Source organism: Rhagoletis zephyria, unplaced genomic scaffold (assembly GCF_001687245.7).
Source record: "Rhagoletis zephyria isolate East Lansing unplaced genomic scaffold, Rhagoletis_zephyria_1.1 Rzeph_scaffold_00007, whole genome shotgun sequence".
Classification (NCBI taxonomy): domain Eukaryota; kingdom Metazoa; phylum Arthropoda; class Insecta; order Diptera; family Tephritidae; genus Rhagoletis; species Rhagoletis zephyria.
In genome coordinates, this window is record NW_016157091.1 from 451020 (window position 1) to 474662 (window position 23643).

Here is a 23643-nt window from a genome sequence, read left to right on the forward strand (position 1 = left end):
CACCTCGTGGTGGCGGCGCCCTTATATACCTGCGCTGGCACTTATGGCAACTCTAGAACATTCTGAAGTTTATCGCTCATTCTCTTTCTCTCGCTGTTCGCAGTGTTCATCCAACTTGACGTTTCTCTTTGTAGAACATTCTACGTCATTCTTCGAACATTCTGCCTATTTCTCGTTGTTCGCTTTGTGTTGCCGCAGTATTCGCCACAATATGTTATTTTAATTAAAATATAATCATTAATGAAAGATAGAAAGTTAACTTACCTATCATTAGATAAATTACACAGGCCGACAAAATTTCATTAAATTTTCTAACCAAGAATCAGACTATACTTTTCCGAAGGTCTTTGACGTGCAGAATTCGAATCTGAAACCAGAATAGCCCAATCACGTCTGGTTTTCGAGATATTCTAACCTAAAAGTACAAAAATCACGGTTTTTGGGCNCCCAATCACTTTAGATTTTTTCAACGAAAAAATTCCCGGAAGAAATTTTTTGACGCAGTTAGGTGTCTCCTCATTAGGTGAACACAAAATGAAAATTTTTCCCCCAATTGCGATATGGGAAATGTCCGCCATCTTTNTCATTTTCAGAATATCAACGAATTTACTAAGCTCAGTAAATTCAACAGACGACTTCTCGATGACAAATAAAGATCTTTTAAAGCTTTAAAATGAATTTTGGAGGGGAGGAGTAGTACTTTTAGATAACGAGATGATCTTTCTGGAAACGATATTTGTTATCGTGTTACAGGAGCTCAAATGTGCCCAAAAANAGCGCGAATTTCGCACTAGATTTTTTCAACGAAAAAGTTCCAGGAAGACATTTTTTGACGCAGTTTGGTATCTCCTGTTAGGTGAACACGAAAATAAAANGAAACGATATTTGTTATCGTGTTACAGGAGCTCAAATGTGCCCAAAAACCGTGATATTTGTACTTTTAGGTTAGAATACAGTGATCCCCGGTTAAGTGCCAGATACAAATGTGTTTAACTTCTGTGGCACCTATGCGGGTATGGCTAAGGTGACCACCTGTACCTAAATCTCCGGTACAGTACCGAAACTTTTGGTTCAGCACCGTGTACCGAAACGAAGGTTTGGGTACANAATTTCTCGCGAAAAAAGGTAGAAAACAAATTTGTAGAGAATTCGATTCCCCAAAATTTTTATGTGCCTATCATATTTTTAAACAATTATTTATTGCTAAAAATATGCAAAAAATTTCCAAAATTGGGTAAGTGGCGCGGTTTTTTCGAATTTTGAGCAATTTCTATTTGAAANCATGACTTGAAAGTAAAAATTGTTATCAAGTCGACGTTCAAGTTGTAAATGTGCGTGTGTGTTAGTAAAAAAGTGTGAGTGTATTGCAACTTGAAACCAAGATCTTGATCGTGTAACGTCCANCAATGGGAAAGTCGTAGAAGACAAAATGTCCAATTCACGCATTATTTATATGTTCGCGTACGACGTGTAGATCTCGATCAACAACGAGCTCAATGCAGCGACAGGGACAGCTACTCAAAACTTTTTTCACAGTATCACTTTGCCATTTAAATGTGCCACATATTTCAAATAGAAATTGCTCAAAATNGGAAAGCGTGGAGTGAAAATTAAAATTTTTGAATTGACTTCCGAAGGCGGCGAAAGTTCAGATGTAGTAAATTTGTTGAACAATGCAATGGAAAAGTTCAATCTGAAAAGCATACTATCAAATATTTCTATATGAACTATTCAAACCTCAAAATGAATCCAATTTANCAAATTTATAGGCCATGAAAATTGTAGGGAATCGAATTCTCAACAAATTTGTTTACCTTTATTCACGAGAAATGCAAAATTCGCGCACAAATCGTAAAGAACATAAAATCCAAGCTGGCGGACACATCCCATGTAGCAATTGGGGGAAAAATTTTCATTTTGTGTTCACCTAAACTGGAGACACCNTGAACTATTCAAACCTCAAAATGAATCCAATTTAACTTATTCAATTTTTCTGTGAAATTACATCAAAGTGATTTTGGAAAAACCTTAAGAAAATTCATAACTTCGGAAATTGTCCATTGATTTTTATAAATAATACCTGGTTTTACTCGGAATTGCACATTCNATTATTATTATTATTTTTCTTCGCATGTGAATAACTTTTACTCGTTTGAGTGGTGTTTTCTCATAGCGTAGCCTTAGAGTGTAAACCTGCTAACGACCAAAAAACATATTTTACTGTAGANATACCTGGTTTTACTCGGAATTGCACATTCTTTTCGAAATAATGACTGAAAGAGACCATTTTGTTTTGAAATTTTATACAAAATGTTGTAGAAGTGGGAAAAATAATACAAATTTGTGTGTTGACTTCAGACTTATTTCAACAACTTTCAACACATTTAAAATGTGCTCACAAAACTTATTTAATCTTTAAATAGTGCAAACATTTTTTTCCTTCTAAAGACTATAAAACTTAAAATTGGGTAAAAATTAACAGCTGAAAATATTTTAGTGCGGGAAGTCATTTAAAAATGTTTTTTTTTTTTAAATAAGTCACCTTAGGTGTGGCACTTATGCGGGGACTGCGAGTGGGTGGGTGCCGAAATACAGATATGTGTAAAAACATCCTTAGTGAAAAAAGTGTTATTTAAATACATAACTAGTATTTACATATGTATATGTGTAAATAAGCATGCATATTATTCAACAAAACATGAAAAACGAACTAAAATAATACAAGTGAAACTATTTGCACACACATTTCCTTATGAGATCTCATTTTCATTACACAACTGATATATGTACATAGGTATATCAAAATAACTGACTTTTTTATTGNTTACGTTTTTATGGTTTTATTGGCGAATTTCTAACTTAGCCGGTTTTAGTTTTTGTATTTTCAAAATTGAAGTGGATTTAGCAGGTTTTTTGTATGAATAAAATTTTTTCTATTTTATTTTTTGTGATTACGAGCTCANGGAAAAATAATACAAATTTGTGTGTTGACTTCAGACTTATTTCAACAACTTTCAACACATTTAAAATGTGCTCACAAAACTTATTTAATCTTTAAATAGTGCAAACATTTTTTTCCTTCTAAAGACTATAAAACTTAAAATTGGGTAAAAATTAACAGCTGAAAATATTTTAGTGCGGGAAGTCATTTAAAAATGTTTTTTTTTTTTAAATAAGTCACCTTAGGTGTGGCACTTATGCGGGGACTGCGAGTGGGTGGGTGCCGAAATACAGATATGTGTAAAAACATCCTTAGTGAAAAAAGTGTTATTTAAATACATAACTAGTATTTACATATGTATATGTGTAAATAAGCATGCATATTATTCAACAAAACATGAAAAACGAACTAAAATAATACAAGTGAAACTATTTGCACACACATTTCCTTATGAGATCTCATTTTCATTACACAACTGATATATGTACATAGGTATATCAAAATAACTGACTTTTTTATTGAATAACTAAATTTCAACAATTATTCAACAAAAAAGTCGGTTATTTTTTCTGGTGAATATTTGTAAACTTAAAAATAATTTAACTGTAAAAATAAATTAATTCCTTAAGTGGCATTTTAGTGGTACTTAAGCGGGGTGCTTTTAAAAGGACAATTTTATATGAATATGGTGCCCAAATTTACAGGTGCACAAATATTATGACTGTTAAGCGGGAATGGCACTAAAGGGGGGAGGCACTTAACCGGGGATCACTGTATCTCGAAAACCTGACGTGATTGGGCTGTTCTGAGGTCAGATTCGAATTCAGCACGTCAAAGACCTTCGGAAAAGTATAGTCCGNCGTACGCCTACTCTCGTAAAAATTCGGAAGGTGAGAAAACGGCAAGGAAACAGCTACTGGGGCTGGAAAACTCTTCTGCATCTTATCTTCCTTCTGTTTCGTTCCACAAGTAACAATAATTTCCTTGAGATATAAAAAATTAAAGCTTATTCGCTGGCTATTACCTTGGCTTAAACGCATAAAGTAATATTTTAAGATAGAACAATAATCGAGCGACAGAAGCACAATATGTTGGATTTAGCAGTTGAATTTGAACTAATTGTACTTAGCACCTTTACTCATCAAACAATTTTTGACAATTATATTTTTATATTGACGTATTTTTTTGCTTGCCAACTGCGGAATCGCCTACTCCTTCGAACTGCATCAAAAGGTCAATTTTGCCATAAAACGGATTTAGCAGGTTTACACTCTAAGCCGACGATATATGCCTTATATATTTCCTAATGTGTTAGTTTTAAGAAATGGATATACAAACAATTTTCGAAAGTCGTTTTCCGGTATATTTTTACAGTATAAATAAGAAGTGTTTCAATTTTTTTGCAAAACGAATCGTTTTTTTAAATCCTTTGTATATATGTATCTCGAAAATATTGTTACGATTATCCTCGAAACCTTGAGGGATTACCCAAATATNGGTGTTATTTGGTTTGATTTGTTAATGACTTATCCATACATTCGACATTTTTATGATCGTAATTTTTTTCCTTAATAAAAACTTGAAGTCAAAAACTACTCTGCACAAGAATCACTGTTAACCAGTGTAATATAGGGTGCGTTCAGAAATGCATCAAGTCAAAGCATCAGTCTGTTTTATTTCTATACTATAATTGGTAGAAATATCAAATATGCGCAACCACGGTTATAAGCCGAATTGGAACTAATTCGCGTAAACCAGACATTTCCATAAATTATAGTTTAGAAAGAAAAGATACTGATGCTTTGGCTTGATGCATTTCTGAACGCACCCATACAGTTTTAGAAAACGCGGCAATTAAGTTGCGGGTTTTATGAACTTTTAAGAACAACGCAAGGAAAGCCCTTTCAAATAACTTACATAAGCACCTGACTATTATTATAAGGGGCAAAATTTTCCAAGTGTAGCAGGGAAAAAATTTTATGGCAGTATTTTTTTCAAACTCCACCACGTTTTTGCTATGGTAACTGGTAACCAATGTGTAAAATAATTGTGTTTTTCCACCGCGGTTTTATGTCGAGTTATACGATTTTAAACATGCAAATTTCAGCCCTATTTCGTAGTCACAACTCATGATAGAGAATCAAAAATTGCTGGCCCATTAGAACCTTTTCCGTTCTTATGGTTCTTTGATTTGCATTTTTTAAACAATTTACCCCTTTTTTCCCAAACAGCTTATTTCGATAGCTTATTTTCTAAGCTTTCCAACGATATATAATTTGTGTTGGGCGTGGCAAAAGGTCTACAAGTTTTTTATAATAGAACATTGGTTACCAGTAACCATAGCGACAACGTGGTGGAGTTAAAAAAAATGCTGCCATAAAATTTTTTTCCTAGAACACTTGGCGAATTTCGACCCATAAGATAGAATCGTTAGCACCACATACTAGGTAACGCCACAATATAGTAAATAGTAGAAACCCTAAAGTACAATCAAAAATTAAGCCAATAATGGATTAATTAAATTTTTTAGAAATAGAATTTCTGTTAGTTGATCAATTGGTGTATATCCTTACCTTGATAGAGAAAGGCCCTATCTAACATTTTGGTTTCTTTACAGAGTAGTTATAAAACTTTATAAAAGCTATAGCTCCTCGGGTGCGAGTTTATTCATTACACTGGTGTTTAATAAACACAAACAAATTTTTTGATGTAATAGTTGTTTTAAATTCGATAAAGTCTTTAGTCAGTAATCTACCGACCTTTGTACAGAGCTGTATTTCCAAAGTAAATTAGTTATCGATTTTCTATATTAAGGTAATAATATGTAATGTTTATGGCGTTTAAAACCAAGCTTATAGAAATACTTCGTATATGTAGCATAACTGTTCCTGTTGTTAACGAAAATATTGGGCAGAGCATAAAACTAAAGTTTCATCTGAAGTGTTAACCTAAAACTAATGCTTACAATTTACCAAACATTTCATTATTTTATACTTCAGAGAATTTATTCAAATAATTTTATTTAACGTATTGGATTGTCAACTTAAAAACCTAGAACAGTCTGTACAATGTACATACTAATGACAAATCTTAACCTTTACCAATATTAATTCTAACATGTTAATTCTAATTTAACTTGTAACACACACACACAAACCACAATGAAACAATTCTGTAAAATAAATTATACTACCTAATATGCAACAATATACCGGAATTGAAAAAGCAGATATATGATGGTAAATGCCTGCGCTTACAAGACTGGATTCTGGAAGCCAGTCCTTCATCTTCACTACCTCGCCAAGATCTTCAAACAGGAAGTGATCCTGGTGCCGCGAAATACTACAGTCATCACCTGGCTACACTAAATACAAAATATAGCCGATTGTTGGAAATTCTTTCTCAACGTTTAATAACTGCCATAGAAGTGAATGGAAGCCAAAACTTGGTAAGTTAAAATAATAAAAAAAAATCGATTGTATTTACTGGAATTCAATTCAACTAATAACGTGTCTGTAAATATAATGCTAACGATCCTTTACCTTTTAGAAATATTAAGATACTATTCCAAGGAAGTTATAAAGTTTTGTAAGTAGTTTTTTTGGAACGGCCCTAGAATGTAGATACATATATGATTTGAACTTATAATCAGGGCTTCGGAGCGGAGCGGAGTAAAGGAACAATGAGCTAAGGAGCAAAGGATTGTAGCTGGAGCGGAGCTAGAGTAAAGAGCTAAACAAATTCTTTTGCTCCTTAGCTACTTAAAGAAAAATCGAATTAACTTGGTAATTTTTTTAATTTTCTTTTGGATGCAGAAGTGTTCCTAGAGCATCTAGATGCATTTCTGAATCAAGACGAAAATTCTCAAAAAAATTTGGCTTACATTTTTTTGGCGGTTAGGGCTCGATATGTAAATCAATAAATAAAAAATTTTATCGGGAGCGGGAGTGAAGCAAGAGCAGAACCCGGAGCGAAATTAAATACCGGAGCGGAGCGAAGAAAAAAAACCTTCGCTCCGAAGCCCTGTTTATAATATTATCTTAAAACTTAATAAAAATCAAGGCGGCAGGCACGTGTGAAATACATTTTCAGCAATTTTTAACGCAGTTTGTTTAAACTGTCAGCTTAGAGTTATTTTTTTAAATATTTATTTTGCTTGAAACGAAAATCACCATTAGAAATCAAAAATCTATTTTTCTCCAAGTTTCTAAGTGAAGTTGTTTTTTTGGGCAACTAAATATACGCGCTGCGCATTTGCCTGATATACAGTTTTCAAGTCAAGTCAAGTCTAAGTCTTGCATAACTGAGCTTTTACTTATGGTGTTTTCTTTTTTCGAAAAAAATGTCACCTTCTTATATGGCAACATTATCAGAGTAAAGAGTAAAATATGCCGGTGAGAGTAAAGTGCACGAAATATGCCGGTGAAGTTGGTGAACTTGACAGCCTTATCACAGGGCAAAAGAAACGCCATTAGATATCGATTTACTAGGATTGCCAACATTTTCTAAGATATTTATAGTACTTTTTGAAAAAAAGTACACTTCAAATATATATAATATTTTATTTAAAAGAAAACGTTTTTATGTACATCATTTAGCTCATTTTTATTTCTTATGTATTTCTTTTATAAAAAATGATTTTTGTGAACTGTTGGCAGTTTTCCTTGTTAACTATGAAAATATTATATGCTTTGTGGCAATCAAAATTTAAATTAAAGAAATCAAAAGTTAATTTTTTATTAGTGAGGTAATCTCGCTATTTCACGTTCATAATAAAGAAAAACACACTGATATCTTAAAAAGCATTGCACAAAATAACAATCATTGATCGCTTGATCGATTGCCATTTTACATATATATATATATGTATATAAATGTACATAGATATCACATTCCATTACCCTATCAGATATGAGCGATATTGAAAATGCATTTTGTATGGGAGGTGCCTCCTTCCCCTCTCGAATACACATCACTTTTCGCCGTAATGATAACATAAGCAGCTGTGATATGTTTCAGAACGTTAACATAAGCGCATACACAGATAAGCGATATGAGAAGTTCAGTTTGTATGGGAGGTGCCTCGCCCCTTTTTCAATACCTACCACTTTTCGCCGTAAGTACGCTATAGATAGCATAAATAGCTGTGTCAAATTTCAGGACGTTATCGTAAGCCGTTCCAGAGATAAGCGATAAGAGATTTCAGTTTGTATGGAAGGTGCCACGCCTCCTTTTCTATCTACCACTTTTCGCTGTAAGTACGGTATTTAGAACATATATGTAGTTTGCTGTGTCAAATTTCAAGACGTTAGCATAAGCAGTTCCAGAGATAAATGAGATGAGAATTTCAGTTAGTGTAGGAGGTGCCACTCCGCCTTTTCAAATACCTACCGTTTTTTGCCGTAAGTAGGGTATTTACAATTTATGCATCCTTCCCAAGTTTCAGTTCCCCAGCTTAATTGGGTTTAGAGATAAGTCGGATTTCACATTTAAGTCTTTATGTCAGATGTCATGCCCCCTAAGTAACGGGGTTAACATTTCTGGATTAGAGGAAGTTGTATCCTTTAAATCGGTGTATGTTTCATTGAAATCGAGCGAACGGTGCACCCAAAAAAGTTTTCTTGTGGCGTATTTATATACAGATATATAACTGCACGATCAAAAATTTGGGTTCAATTTTTAAACCGCGTTGGGACTACTGCCTTTTTTAATTTTTTATAGTCTACTTTTTAAACCAGACAATAGTTTTAAGCAATTTTTAATATATTCTGTTCGTGGTTTAAAAATCAAACCAAAATGTTTTAATTCTAGTTTCTAGGTTTCATATATAGAAAATTTTTTTATGTATGTATGTATGTGTATTTAATGTTTCGAATCTATTAAGTCTTTAAGTGCAGTTTTCTCAAATAGCTTTTAAAATTTATCTGTCTTTCAAACACATCTTTTCAGATCAAAATTTTGTGGTTAAAGAGCAGACAAATTCTAAAACCTACTTGAGAAAATGGCGCTAAGAACGCGAAGCTTCAGGCAGATATTTTAGGCCATGATTCGATAAAAAAGGTTTGATGAAGAATGACAGCAGGTATAAGAGAAAAATAACAAAAATAAAAAAATATATATTGGGCCTGACTAGTGCTCGTCCGATGCCACCTAGTACTCAATGCTTGTACTCATTAAAAGTATCGAAGAGAATACTCGGTGCTACACAGAGTATCGCTGGGGAGTACTCGATTCTACTTGTACTCGAAAGTACTCAGACGAGACATTTTAGCTCCATGACTGTTAGAATTGATAGCCTTTTTTAAACAATAAACAAGCGGTTTGATCTGTAATAATGTAATGCTGCTAACGTGGCTGTTAACGGGCCACCAACCAAAAAATGCCCAGGAGTTAGCGCCGTCAAGTCCGAGGGGTCGTCGGAAAAAGCAGATATCGGCCTGGAATTTAAAACGGCCTCAATTTGCTTCAATTCAAAATTCTTCAAAGGTCAGCAGCTTGATTCACCTACGACTCGACGTAGATGGTGTTTTATGCTCATGGAGGTATAAAACGCCATGATACGTTGTGTAGTGCCACCGAACGAGCACCAGTATCTATTTGAGCGCGAAAGGCGACAAAATCTTCCCTCAGAACTTGTCACTATAAATATCGGAGCTATAGCCGCGTTTGGAGAAAAAACGCTGAAGTGCTGCAAAGAACGCGTCGGTTGTCATATCACTGACCAATTCCATGTATAGCACGAGTGCTCAGGCATACAAAAAGTGCCACATAACTTTTGAAGCTGCGGCTATCGCGGCCTTTGGTAGCTCCAACTTTAAACGGCCCTCCGTAGTCCAGCCAGCAGTCCTTAAAGGAACAGCAGCATTGCACCGGTGCCTTATGGGCAATATGAGACATTTGCTGATCATAGATCTGTAAAGTTTTTGTTCTTAAAATTACGGGTAAACCCTGTAAATTTAAACCATGAATTTTTAATTTTTGTATCTCATTTAGTTCCCGAGATATAGACCCATATGTGGACTTGGAAAACATAAAATGTACACTTTCTGATTAAATGGAAAGAAGATATTTGACTATTGGTATTAAACGATCGTTTTTATAAAATATTATTTCATATATATATATATTTTTTACATAGATTACCCTTTATTTAAATAAAAAATAATAAAAATAAAAATTTTACTGAACTATTGCATTATATCGAGCCCTAACCGCCAAAATAACGTAAGCCACATATTTTTAAAAATTTTGTTTTTGATGCAGAAATATTACTAGAGCATCGAGATACATTTCTGCATCAAAAAGAAAATTTTGAAAAATATGTGGCTTACGTTATTTTGGCGGTTAGGGCTCGATATGTAGTAGGTGCCATAAGAAAAGTATATAAAAACACCCCAATAAAAAAAATTTCAATAGTATAGCTTATCGTTTTCTAAAAATTATTGACTAAAAATAGTATATGTTTTACATATTAAAAATACACTTATCAAAATGATTCATTTATTTGCGGTTTCAATCGCTTCACAATCCGGAATGAATTCACTTATTTTCCACAAGCCTAGAGCATCTTCGTCAAGTTCTTTGGTGATTCTTGCATATGGCTTACGAATGCTTGTTGTGTATGGATCCGATGTATATAATAATGTACGGAAGATATCTTCGTTTATCGCCAATCTTGAGTGTTTTCTTGGGTGAAGACTACCTTCAGTCATGGAAACCAACAAACTCACCGAATGTTCTCCATCAAGCCAATCGCTATTTTCTTTAAGAAATCGATCCTTTTCGCGTTGAGCCTTAATCCAACGCATATTGCATTGCCATAATAACTTTGTTTTAAATCATTAATTACGAATTCTGCGTTGACTTCCGAAACTTGATATTTTCCCCTTAAAAATGCGGATAAGGCCGACTAATTTCTTCCGTTCTCTATATAAAAAAGCAATAGCGGACGTTTTGGAAACCATAAAGAACTCATTGGAAATTTATTGCTTCTCGAAAACAAGCTTTTTTATTCTTAATATGTAGTTCCGAACTTTTTGGGAATAAGCATTAAACTGCCCGTATCAAGCATGCAGATGTTTCTTAACCATTGTGAATTGCAGGTACCAGTACCTAGCAGCTAATCGGACATAATTTTTCTCTAAAACGAGCACCTCTATTCTAGATGTGGGTACTGGAATTTTGGAAAATTAGTATTGGTACCAGCAATTCAAAATGGTTAAGAAACATCTGCATGCTGATACGGGCAGTTTACTGCGTATTCCCTAAAAGTTTCGTGTGAATGACAGGTATTAATACTAATTTTGTGCAGTTGGAGGACCCAGCAGGTAATCGTACATTTTTATATTGTGCGGTCAAGTATATCCTTAAAAGTAGGGAGCTAACTTTTTTATCTTTATTTACTCCCATTTGATTGTAAAATATTTTAAATCTAATGAAAATCGTATTTCTTGGTAATTCCGTATGCATCTGTTCTAAAAATTATTAGAATCTCACAAATTAAACATCAGGTAAAAGGTGTGGTTGTCTAGTTTTCGAATATATAAATTGTTTTTTTGTTAGGTTTAAAGATTTAGTAGCGACTGAAATCCCGCATTCTCACGTAGTGTCACTTAAAACATCTTAACTTCAAATGGCGCAAACCTGCGCAAACTTTTTTCCGTGTAGTAAATGAATTTTTCGTGCTTTTATTGAATTCAAATTCAAAACATAATCATGCGGAGAAAACCTTCGAATCCTTCATCGAAATTAAAAAAACCATACAAAATTTGTGTTTTATTACAGAAGCTATTGCTGCAAATGTTTCAAACATTTCAAAATGAAATGTTTATAACTAATTTTAAATCTGAATATAACATGTAACTCAAGTCCGTATTTCTTAAGAGGCTCTTGCTAGAAAAAAATTCCTAAACTGCGGATCTGAAAATGATTGCGTTGCGAGTAAAAATTTCAACAATTTGAATATGTCAAATTCTTAAGCAATTTTCACTTTATTTCATTAAATAAACACACAAAAAATCTTTAGGTTATTAAAGCACGCTTTATTCCCTAAAGAATAATACAAAACACTTATGATATTTACAACTTTTCAAAAATGCATTTATGATCAGCCTTTGTACTAGCTCGATCCATAGTGCGGTGTGTAGGTAGATTCCCCATTATCTGGTTGGAACCTATTGCTCCCTGTCGAAAACATTTAATGCACCGATGGATAAAGATTTGTATGGCTGACCGAGCGTCGATTAGCCAGTATCGTCTGCGTAGAGCGTGCAGAGTTGCTTGTGTGCCGCCATGGAGCGTGGCATCATACGCCTGCGCGATAAGAAGCTTGCTCAGTTGACTGTCTTTTAGCAAGATGATAGGTAAGCGTTTTTAGAAAGGTAAACTGGCGTTCTTCAGCCGTCCATTTAAGCGCAAAAGTCCATCATCGTCTAGCACTGCGTTGAGCTTTAGGAGTTTGCTCTTTGCATTAAGTCTTCTTTTGGGTCGGAGACTGGAGATTTCATTAGAAAAATGTATGTTTTGAACATACCTTATCCAATATTTCAGCGCCTTAGCTCGCTCTGCAGCAGTGCAAAAGTCAGTGTTGTCATGGGGTCTTCTCAATGCTACATATACAAAACCCTGGCACCAAGCAGTGACGGCTAGTAGGTTTTGGATACACGAGTATTTTTGAAGAATCCAGGCTTAGGAACCGATATTAGTGACATAATGCTAAGATCGTCGTTCCCAACCGCCTGGGTGCTTGCTGGTTCAACCACGACGTTTTCTAGCCAATAGCTTTCGTCCTTTTGTAGCCATGTGGGGCCCGCCCACCATATGCTAAGGCCTTCAAGGTGCGAAGGGTAAATGCCACGAGACGCGACATCAGCCGGATTGCATTTAGGGGAAACGTACTGCCATGCGTCTACATTTTTCAGCTCCTGAATCTTTGCTATCCGGTTGGCAACATACTGCTTATGCTGTCCAGAATTGGCCCGAATCCAGCTGATCACTGTCTTTGAATCACACCAGTACCATGTGTGACTAGATTTAAGCTGCAGAGTTGCAAGAATTTTGCAGGTTAAAGTACTCGCAAACAATGCTCCATTTGGCTCCAAACAGGGTATGGTTCGTTTCTATAACAGTGCCTTGGTCTTCACCATGATAATAGATACCTTTATTTCACGCTCAACAGCGTCACACGTAGATACGCGACGGGTGCAAAGGCTGCTATTCACGCGTCACAGAATACGTGCAGCTGAGCTTCTTCTGTGTCGTCAGCTGTGAAAAGCCACCTCGGAATTTTTACGTTTTCTATCAGTGGCATCTCATCACGGAATTTTATCTATTCACTCTGGTAAGGTTCGGGAATCGGTACATCCAGTACGCCAAAGATATTGGCACATACGCTTGACAGTAATGATGATAGGAGACAGCAAGCAAGCAGGATCATACATCTTTGCAACGTCGGAAAGCTGCTGTCTTTTAGTGATTGCTGCGGAAGCTACGCTCACTTTTACCTTGTACCTAATATAGACATCCTGGAATGACTAATAAATTCCAAGTGCTTTAGTGTCTTGGTCCGAATTAAGCACACATATTTTATTGGCATTTGTTCCTTGAATTTTTTGAAGAAAATCTCCGGAATTAGAATTCCGTTTACGCAGTGTAAAGTCTGTAGCGCTGTAGTAAAGTCTGTAATTGCTGTTGTAATTCAACCGGCTTATCAACAGAGCTGGCGCCGCTTAAACAGTCATCTACGTAAAAACATTCCTTTAAAGCATCAGCTGTTTCTGGAAATTCTGTACCCTCATCTATCGCCAAAGTATGGAGAACTTTAATGGTTAAGTAAGGCGATGTGAGTCCGTAAGTTACTGTAAGTAAGCGATATAGGCAATGCTGGTCATGCTCATGTTTCCAAAAGATTCGTTGCATATCTGCGTCCTTATGGTCAACCAAGATTTGTCGAAAACATTTTTCGATGTCGGCCATAAATGCGATCCTGTGCCATCGCCACTTCAATATAATTGCGGATAAATCGTTTTGGAGCTTTGGTCCAACAAGCAAGCAGTCGCTTAGTGACCTACCACATCTCGTTTTACGTGATGGGTTAAAAACGGTTCGTAGTTTTGTAGTTGAGCTTGAGCCTTTATAAACACCATGGTGGGGAATATAGAAGACAGGCTGCGGCTCAAAGTCCTCGCAAAGAGGTTGCATATGACCGAGTTGGAGATATTCGGACATAAACTCATTATAGAGTGTTTAAAATAAATATCATTGTTCAGGCGTTTGTTTTGATAATGGTAAAGCATTTCAGCATCATATTTAGTATCTGCAAGTCGTGGCCATCGATAGTTTCGATGGTCGATAGTCACAACCATCCTTAGTACTATCGATAGTTTTGATTGAAAAAGTCCAAAATTTAAAAATAACAACTTTTATTGAAAATTATATCAGAATTCCTAAAATATGTCGATATTTTTGTTAAGGAACAAAAGTTTATCAACGATTTTTGGCTTCAAGCAGCATCTGCGCTCTGAAATACGTATGTTACTGAATAATGTATGTATGAGTAAAAACTATCGGTAGTGATTACATAACCATCGATGTTTTCGATAGTCAAAAACCATCGAAACTATCGATAGTGCCATCGATAGTTTTCCAGCTATACGTACCGATCTTTAGGTAATGCAAGCGCTGCACACTCGACAAGGACTTGTCACCAATTACCAATGTCGTGAACATGTCTTTAAATTGCAACCAGCCCTGCAGCTTGCCATCGAACTTACGAAGTTAAATTTTAGGCAAAATTGATATAGCGCATGCTGAGGAGTGCGGAAGTCGAACGGATTTCGTATCATGCCCAGCGATAGACAACTGCTCGATGGAGTCGTTAAGTTCGCCTACAGCTTCGCAATAAGCCGTTTCTATTGCATCGAAATGTTCATCTGCTAGCACATTTGCCAACTGATTCTCGCTTTCCTCAGTAGGCTCGATATTGCGAACTACATCATAATTCGCACTGTATTTGGCCCAGTAGTCTTCCAGCAAGTGCTTCCGCGCGACGAAGTAGCCTTTTGTCTGCTTTGTCTTGAATACCTTATTGGTGTTGATGGAAAAGTTTTGTATATATTTAGCTAGGGCTTCCTATTTCCTGAGCGCCATGTCTGCGTGTCTCGGTGTGAGGTTATGTAGAATCTTGAGGGCGGAATATCCCGATTCGAGTATATTATGTATTACTCTGATCCCCGCAAGGGTAGCCAAATTAATGTTAGAATTGATAGCCTTGTTTAAACAATAAGCAAGTGGTTTGATCTGTAACAATGTAATTTTATTATAAGTATCGACTAAACACATGTGCTTTTCGTGCAGAGAGAAAAAAGAACACATAAGCAATATGAATGACAGTAGATTAGAACAACACAAAAGCAAAATGTTATGGAGTTGCCATTGCACTTTTAGTGTAGTGATTGATTCTGAACAATGACAGATAACTATAAAAAACCACACAGATTAGAAAAGGCGATTTTTTTTTGTTGGAAATTAGCCTTAGAATACCCGACAATGCAACAATGCAAAATATAGTTCACCCAAGCTTATGCAGAGCTGAAAAATGCCTTTACATATCCTATTTTGAAATGGCGTTACTTGAAAGTACCGAAACAATAAGAAAGCTCATCGTTAACTTATAATTGATCCTTCTGTATCCCAGCATTTCAAACCGAATTCTAGAGATGCTTCCGCACTTTCGTGTGATCTTTTAATTTTCACTATATCCAAATCGAGTGGTTCACATCTTGAATAGTTTTTTTTTTTTTTTAACTACAACACAGTTGATTTTCCCAAATGTAGCAAATAAATACTTGCACTTTGTACTCGATACCCATGAAGTACTTGTACACGCATGTCGAAGTACAAAATATACCTGTTACTGGGTAGAGGTACTCGAGTATATACTTATAAGTACTGGTATCGGAACATCACTAGGTCTGACAACATTCGAACCCGGGCCTTCCTGAAAGCTAACAAATAATAGCAAACATCTCTACGCACTCGCTATAACCACAACATGTAAATGTGTCTTAAAATTTTTGTTTGAATCAAATTTGTCACAATCGTTCAAACAAACTTACTTCCAAACTTGTGTAGCTCATGTCAGTTTATTTACTTGACCCGCTGCCTACTCACTTCACGAGAAAGAGCACCGGAAGCACTCTTCTCGTAGTGGTGTTTAGATATGCTTTCCACTTGCTTATCAAGGGAAGGCCTTGACAAAATTGCTTCTTGGATGCGTATACTATGTATGTATATATGTATGTATGTGTATTTACCAGAGAGCTGCATGGATACACTCAAATTACATTTTAAGTCACTCGCTTTCTTTTCACATCTGCACACACTCGCACTCATTTATTTCCAAACATAACGTGCGATAGCATTGAAAAAACATTGTCGGTTGAGTGAGTAATTCACACTATCAAGTGCTCGATTCAAATAACAAGTGCATGGCATAACTGTTGTAATGAAAGTATCAAAGAAAAAACATTTGTAAAGCCAATTTTTGTTAATTTTATTGGTTTCCTAACTGCATATTATAATGCAAAAATATCAACTGATTAAGGGCATCATCATTTGACAAAAGGTGGCATCTTTTGTCAGAAATAACATTTCCAGCAGAAGAAAAAACTCTTTCTGACGATGTGCTAGTTGAAGGAGTGGCTATTACTCTACCACTGAGTTTATGCAGCAGCGGCATTTCGCATTTGTGTACCTCCCACCAATTAATTATATCGAAGTCCGTATGAAAATATACCTCAATATTTTTATATCGCCGCAGCTCTGCAGTAGCTTTATAAGATCTGCTCACAAAGGTAGGTTGTTTAAGAAGACCTGAAAACAGCTCAAAGTTGTCTGAAGGTAACAAAGGTGTATCCGCAATTTGTGGTTCCGTTATACTGTCAGAATTCTCAGTTAACGTTCTCATAATTGGTAAACATTTTCCCTTTTGTGTACCTTTGCTCAGATTCGGTAAAGTTCTTGAGCTCTTTTGCTGGCGGGTACAAAAAAAGCACAATTTTGTGCAAATCTGTTAGTTTTCAACAGCAACTGTTTTTAAATAATAAAGCAACTTATTTTTCAAGTCCCTTATAAAGCCGATGTCTTCTGAGGTAACATTGCATTTCTTTTGTAGACTAGTTATATAAATGTACGTCAGGTGCATAACTAAATAATTTAGTAAAACTAATATATTTAAAAAAATACTTCATCAATATCAATTTTTTTCAAAATTGTCGTATTCTCTACTAATTGTTTGAAGTCAATGGGTGTCATTCGATTGCTCGACTTGCTTTTCATAACAGCATTTTTCACTCGCTTGACTTGATTTGGAAAAAGTATATCAATGCCATATTTGAAATCAAATGAGTACACTGTAGCTAAACATTGATTTCAAAACTAACTATGAATGTCACTGTTTGTACGGTGTTTCTCACTAACCTTATAGAGTTCACAGCAATGAGCTCATACTGTTTAGATGGAAGTGAGTATACTCATGCTGTTGTCTGGTATTTACCTATGTATCTACTTTGTTTCTACACTGTACAATCAAGCATCTACTCCTAAACTAAACATTTACATCGAAAGCTTTCGTGCTTAAGCTCTAACTGCAAGCTTATTTGTCAAACGAATAACTTCCATAAGCATTTGTGGAGGATCTGCCACATATTTTATAGTTATATAACTAGTTTGGTGTTCCACAACGAATCTCCCACTTTTTTTAAATAATTTTTTCATTCTTTTGAATAGTATTAAATCAACTCAACTCTCCACTAAGTGTAGATACATGTAATCACACACACACATACACAAAAAACGCTCCTGAACCCCTTATCACGAATGTGGATGGGGGAATACGGAAATGGCGTTATGGAGTGAGAAGTTCTGTATGCCATGGCCCCTCTCTGATGAAATGCGAAAGCAGTCCCGGGGAGGTGGCGTCATCGGAGTTTCATAGGGGCCACTTGATGGATAGTACGCTATCCCAACGTCCGTAACTGACAAAAAAACCTCACACACACACACACACACAGCTTGTAAATTCTGTTTTCCGACTTAGTGCCCTTCGCGTTTGCAGCGCTTTCCGTACAGTCTCGCAAGATACAGCCTGCGTCACAGCTAGTATTACGCCTGCCGATTTGTTGGCTAACGAATTCCAGTGTACCTATATGAAGGCCCGAACAAAAGTTAGAGCCCTCTCAAATCCCGAGGTCGCGGCCGAACGCCAAATAAGCCTCTCACTAACCAAACTCGAAAGCGACAGTGACGGAGAAGATGACCCAAAAGAAGAGCTCGAGTCAATCATTGTGTTAGGCGAGAGCATAAGAGAGCTCGTCAACATGATGGAAGGGCAGCGGCACATTAACATAACAATGAGAAATCTAGTAAGCTCAATAGCCAAGCAGCACCAGAAAATACTGGCTGAATGTACGGTAGAGCCACCGCGCACTGCATCCGCCTCTAAAGCAACACAAACGCAGAGCCATACCAAGGAGAAGAAAAAAGAGCTAATGCTGGTAACAAAGAGCTGCGCGCAACGAAGACTGGCCAATCAACTGAGCGGTGGATTAAGGTAACGGGACGTAAGGTTAGAAGTAAACCAATGGAGCCCGATGCTGTGATCTTGAAGAAAAACGGCGATATGACATACGCAGAGATGTTGAGGAAAATCAAATCACAGCCTAAACTAACTGAACTCAGCCAGAGTGTTAAAAACATACGGAAAACTACAAGCGATGAGCTTTTGTTCGAACTCAAGAAGCTGACCAATCCTTTAACCCAAAATTTTAAGGCAGCGGTGGAAACGATACTGGGAAGAAACGATACACCGAAGAATCATTAATTGAAATTAAAGATATGGATGAGGTAACATCCAAGGAAGAGGTGCTGAAAGCGGTAAACGATAGCCTTATCGACGCCCATATTGGCCTGACGGCAATTCGGTCAATGCGAGCTGCATACGGGAACACGCAAACCTGCACCATGAGTCTGCCATCAGCAACTGCTTATAAGCTGCTGGAAAAATCAAAAGTCCGCATCGGATGGGGAAAAATAAGATTTGGTGAGATGCTACAAATGCCATGAATATGGACATGTAGCTAAGAAGTGTAAGAACGGAGAGGACCCACTTCTCTTTGATTCAGGTGCGGAGGAAAAGAGCATAAAGCAAGAGTCCGTTCAAATAGCCCGTCATGCGCCCTTTGTGCCACATCGGACTTAAAAAAAAATTCTGTGTGGCAGAATATGGAAAAAAATGTTGTAGATTTCAAAAAAATGTGGTAGATCTTAGGTTTTGGATCAAACTTTGTACAAAAATTAAAGATATTCTGTAAGGGTTCACCTAAATTGCAAACTTTTTAATGAGACTATAAAAAAAACTTATTTTAGTATAACTAAGTGCAAGATTCAAGTTGCTAAAAATTGCGTTGCGATTTGGCAATTTTGTTTTCTTGACAGTGTAAAGCGGTTTCTTCCATATCGAGATATTCTTCGAACATACATTTTTTTGCAATATTGCGGAGTGCTGCCAGCGTTTTTTTTATCACATCATGTAGAGATGTAGAGAAAATGTGGCACGTTACAGAAACCGCTACTTGGGATTTGCCGATTTTGACAATTCCCAAGTAAATGTAAACAACGCCTCAGAATCTTTAGATGCACTGAAATTTGCTAATACTTTCACAAAAATCGCAGTTTTTTCAATTTTCGCTATTAATTCCTTTTATAAATCATATATTTTAAAATTTAACATAATGAATCCACGTTTCATGTCGAAAAAGTTATTATTGAGAAAATTTACTATTTTACAGTTTATTTTATGCTCCCATTTGGCTTTGTTTACTTTTACTTGAGAAATTTCACCGCCGCCGGGAATGCGGAATCATGTATTATATCATTCTTGTTACCATATAGTGTAAGCCTAAAATAAAACGCAATTAATTGCTTTTCTTACAAATGTCGGCTGTGGCGTCACGTGAAGACTACTGGTTCTGGTTTTGAAATCGCAGGTTCGAGACCGCTTGGAGGTGGTTAAGATTTTTAAAGTTAGATCAATGTAAGTAGGAATAATTATTTCAATTTAAATATAAATAACAAATTTAAAAATCTAGTTGCATTACAAAAAAAAAAAGAAATAAATATATGGGAAGAAGTACTTGTGCCATACAAAAATAGATAAACAAATTTTTTTATTAAATCTAAGAATAACAACAAAAAGCCCTAAATAAAAAATATAAATAAAAGAAATATTATAAAAATAAAAATAAAATAAAAAAAAATTTTCCCTGCACCAGGGCTTGAACCTGGTACCTCAGGCATATCACGCGAGTGCTTTGCTCTGTCGGCCATTGCGACTGATGGAGCGCCGCGAGCAAAAAGGCGTACTAATGCTTTTCATAGGGGATGAATTGGCAGACTATCTCATCAACTGGTATGATGCTACTAGTATTTCTACTATTAGATGCTGATGCATAGCCTGACAATTGACATCTCGTAGGACATCGCAATGTTAAAAATACCAGTCGCTAACATTGAAAAAGGATAGAACGTGGACTAGTTGGGCTGAAACGCAAACTGGTAGAATTCTAGTTCACAACTAGTAGCTTTCCCTGCAGGGAACTTCCTCCACAAGCGGGTTGATATGCACTAGAATAAACAAGTTATACGTCTATAGCTGCTACATACCACCGAGCACTGATCTGGCTAGCTTTACAGCCATCATCGGCGAGCTAGTTGACGACGTCAGGCCGAGGAGTGCGGCGCTCGTAGCAGGAGCAGTAGAGTGGGGATGCAGAAGAACAAACGCAAAGGGTAGACAATGACTCGATGCTCTAGCAGCACTTAATGTTATTCTGCTAAATACTGGCACCGAAAACACTTTGTAGGAACGGAATGGGATCCATTATCGACCTCGCCTTTATAAGCAGTGGGCTGAGCAGGGATGTCAGCTGGCATATCAGCGACTGCTACACCCATAGCGACCACAGGGCAATCATTATAAGCATCGAGAAGCCAGCTATCGACATAGCTCCTCCCAAGAGACACCTCGGATGGAAGGTAAACAGTTTTGACGAAAAACTCTTCGAGGTAGCCTTCAGCAATACGCACATTTCAGGCTTGGCCGTAGCCGCAGCGCCGGAGCTTATGAAAGCCATTGTAAAGGCTTGTGATGTAGCGATGGTGCGCCAAACCCGGCACAAAACTCGCAAGCCAGCTTACTGGTGGAACGATGAGATAGCCGCGCTACGATCACAATGTAACCGTGCCAGCGCTCACGAAACACAGGAAATGCTACTCAACTCCGAATGGACTATAAGGAAAGGTGAAAGCTATCTATGACAGCAAAAAGCAAATGTTTAAAGAATTGAAATGTTTACGAATTGAATAGCAACCCGTTCGGGCTTGCTTACAACATACAGCAAACTTGTGCTAAGCATACAGTGCAGCCAACATGCCCCACGCTCCTTGCAAACAAGTCGTACACAATCTCTTTCCCGCAAATACAATGTTCTCGCGGGAACTGTGAGGAACCTACTAGTACCGTCCCGGAAGTAACGGTAGAAGAGGTCACAAGGGCGGGAGGCGAGATAGCCATTAACAAGGCACCAGGACCTGACGGAGTACCAAACGTAGCCCTAAAAAAGGCGCTTGCTTGCAATCCCGAAGTATTTTCTAGCGTCTTTACTACATTCCTACGCAAAGGAATCTTCCCAAACAAACGGAAGCTCCAGAAGCTGGTACTCATACCAAAGGTTCAAACCCTACTTCTTCTGCTGGATATCGCCCACTGTGCATGCTGGACTCCACCGGTAAGGTACTCGAGCATATTATCAAACGTAGACTCGAAGAGGAGGCCACAACTATCCATCTATCTAAAAACCAATTCGGCTTCAGGAAAAGGTGTTCAACTCCAGACGCAATCGATGTAGTTAAAGCAATCGCTGAAAAGGCCATTGCAGGCAAGCGGTGGTTGGGTGGTACTAAGAAATACTGCTTGGTTGTCACTCTTGACGTCGAAAATGCGTTTAACAGTGCGAGCTGGAAGGAAATTTTAAGCGCCCTCCGCGTCTTTAGAGGTGCCAACTTACCTGCAGGCAATCATATCAAACTATCTTTCGGATAGAATGCTTCGCTTTGACAGCGAAATGCAAACGACTGACCAAGTAGTATCAGTCGGCGTGCCTCAGGGATCGGTACTAGGCCCCCTCCTGTGGAACGTCATGTACGATGGCATCCTGCGACTAAAAGTCCACAAAAGCGCAACGTTTGTAGGTTTCGTGGACGACGTATCAATCGTGGTGGAGGCCAGAACACTCAGAGAGATTAAAGACATTGCGGAAGCCGCAATAACAGCTGCCAAGCAGTGGCTAAATGCTAAGGCGCTTAAGCTATCAGACCGCAAGACCGAGGCTGTACTTATAAGCAGTCGTAAGAAAGTAGAAAAGATTGTACTTAGAGTGGGAGAGTCGAAACCATATGTGAAGTACCTTGGCGTCCTTATAGATCATCGCCTATGCTCCCGTAACCAAAAAGCTGTGGGGACGGCAGCCGCTATTTCTCGGTTAATGGCGAAAATCGGCGGGCCAAGACAGCTGACAAGGCAAATACTAGCAGGAGTGGTAACATCCATACTCCTATACGGGACAACGGTCTGGAGTAACGCCTTCAAGCGCCCTTCGTATACTCGCGGTATTAGGGCTACGCATCGTCTCTGTGCTCTTAAAGTCTGTTCAGCTTTTAGAACAGTATCACAAGAAGCAGCCCTTTGTTATAGCAGGCCTATGCCCACTCGACCTCGTGGCTCAAGAAATGAGCGACACAAGACAGGCAAATCGCGACCAACCACATGCTGCCGGATCCGTGGACAAAAATGCACTGAGGCAGACAAGATGGGAGAAAGCGTCGAACGGTAGGTGGTCTTATCGGCTTATCACGAAAATTGGCGCCTGNGGCGCTACCACAACGTCCAAAGAAAAAAAAGGTGAACACAGGAGCCAATGATATAGCAAGACTTGCAGCATTGCATTAAGATGCCAAAATGTCAACGAGTATTAGCTTTACATGTACTAACTAGGAAGGTACTAATTTTGTTCCTTTTTGTTTTTCTTACTTAAACCATTTGAAGTTTTGATTCGCATAGCATTATGAATAATGTGCAAATAAGTGAACAAGCATATATTTTGTCAGCTTTCCTTAAGTTGTTTAAATTTTTTCTATATATTTTATCATGTGTTTAACATTAGGTTATGAAAACAAGAAATGTTTTAATAATTAAAGTAAAACGATAAATTAATAAAAACGCACTTCCCTATGCACGGTGCTCCTGAACACTTCCGGAGATATGCTGTATGAAAAATTCGATTTTTATGGGAGGTGCCACCCTTCTTTTTCCAATAGCTCCAATTTTTCTTCATGACCATGTGACTGACTTCATATATCTCCATACCAATTTCCAGTACTCTACCAGTAACACTTCCAGAGATATGCAATATGAAAAATTCGGTTTGTATGAGAGCTCCACGCCCCCTTTTCCAATATCCGAAATTTTTCTCCACGAGTATTAGCGTGGGCCGAAAATCCGATTTTTTAGAATTTTGATTGGTAATAGCAAAAATATGGTTTATTATGCTCTAAAAACAATATGTGTGAAAGATGAATATTTTTGG

General features: G+C 37.1%; 1 protein-coding gene across 14 annotated transcripts in view; it reads left to right on the forward strand.

Annotated features, from left to right (window-relative positions):
* shot (dystonin-like protein short stop) overlaps window positions 1–23643 on the forward strand; it is an 852754-nt gene that overhangs the window by 430979 nt on the left and 398132 nt on the right. For 12 of the 14 annotated variants that reach the window (XM_017608278.1, XM_017607978.1, XM_017608395.1 and 9 more), the window contains one exon: window positions 6171–6389. The exons of the other annotated variants lie outside the window; for them this stretch is intronic. In XM_017608278.1, the coding sequence (XP_017463767.1) occupies window positions 6171–6389 (219 nt within the window). The remainder of the gene's footprint in view (window positions 1–6170; window positions 6390–23643) is intronic. 14 annotated transcript variants of the gene reach the window in all.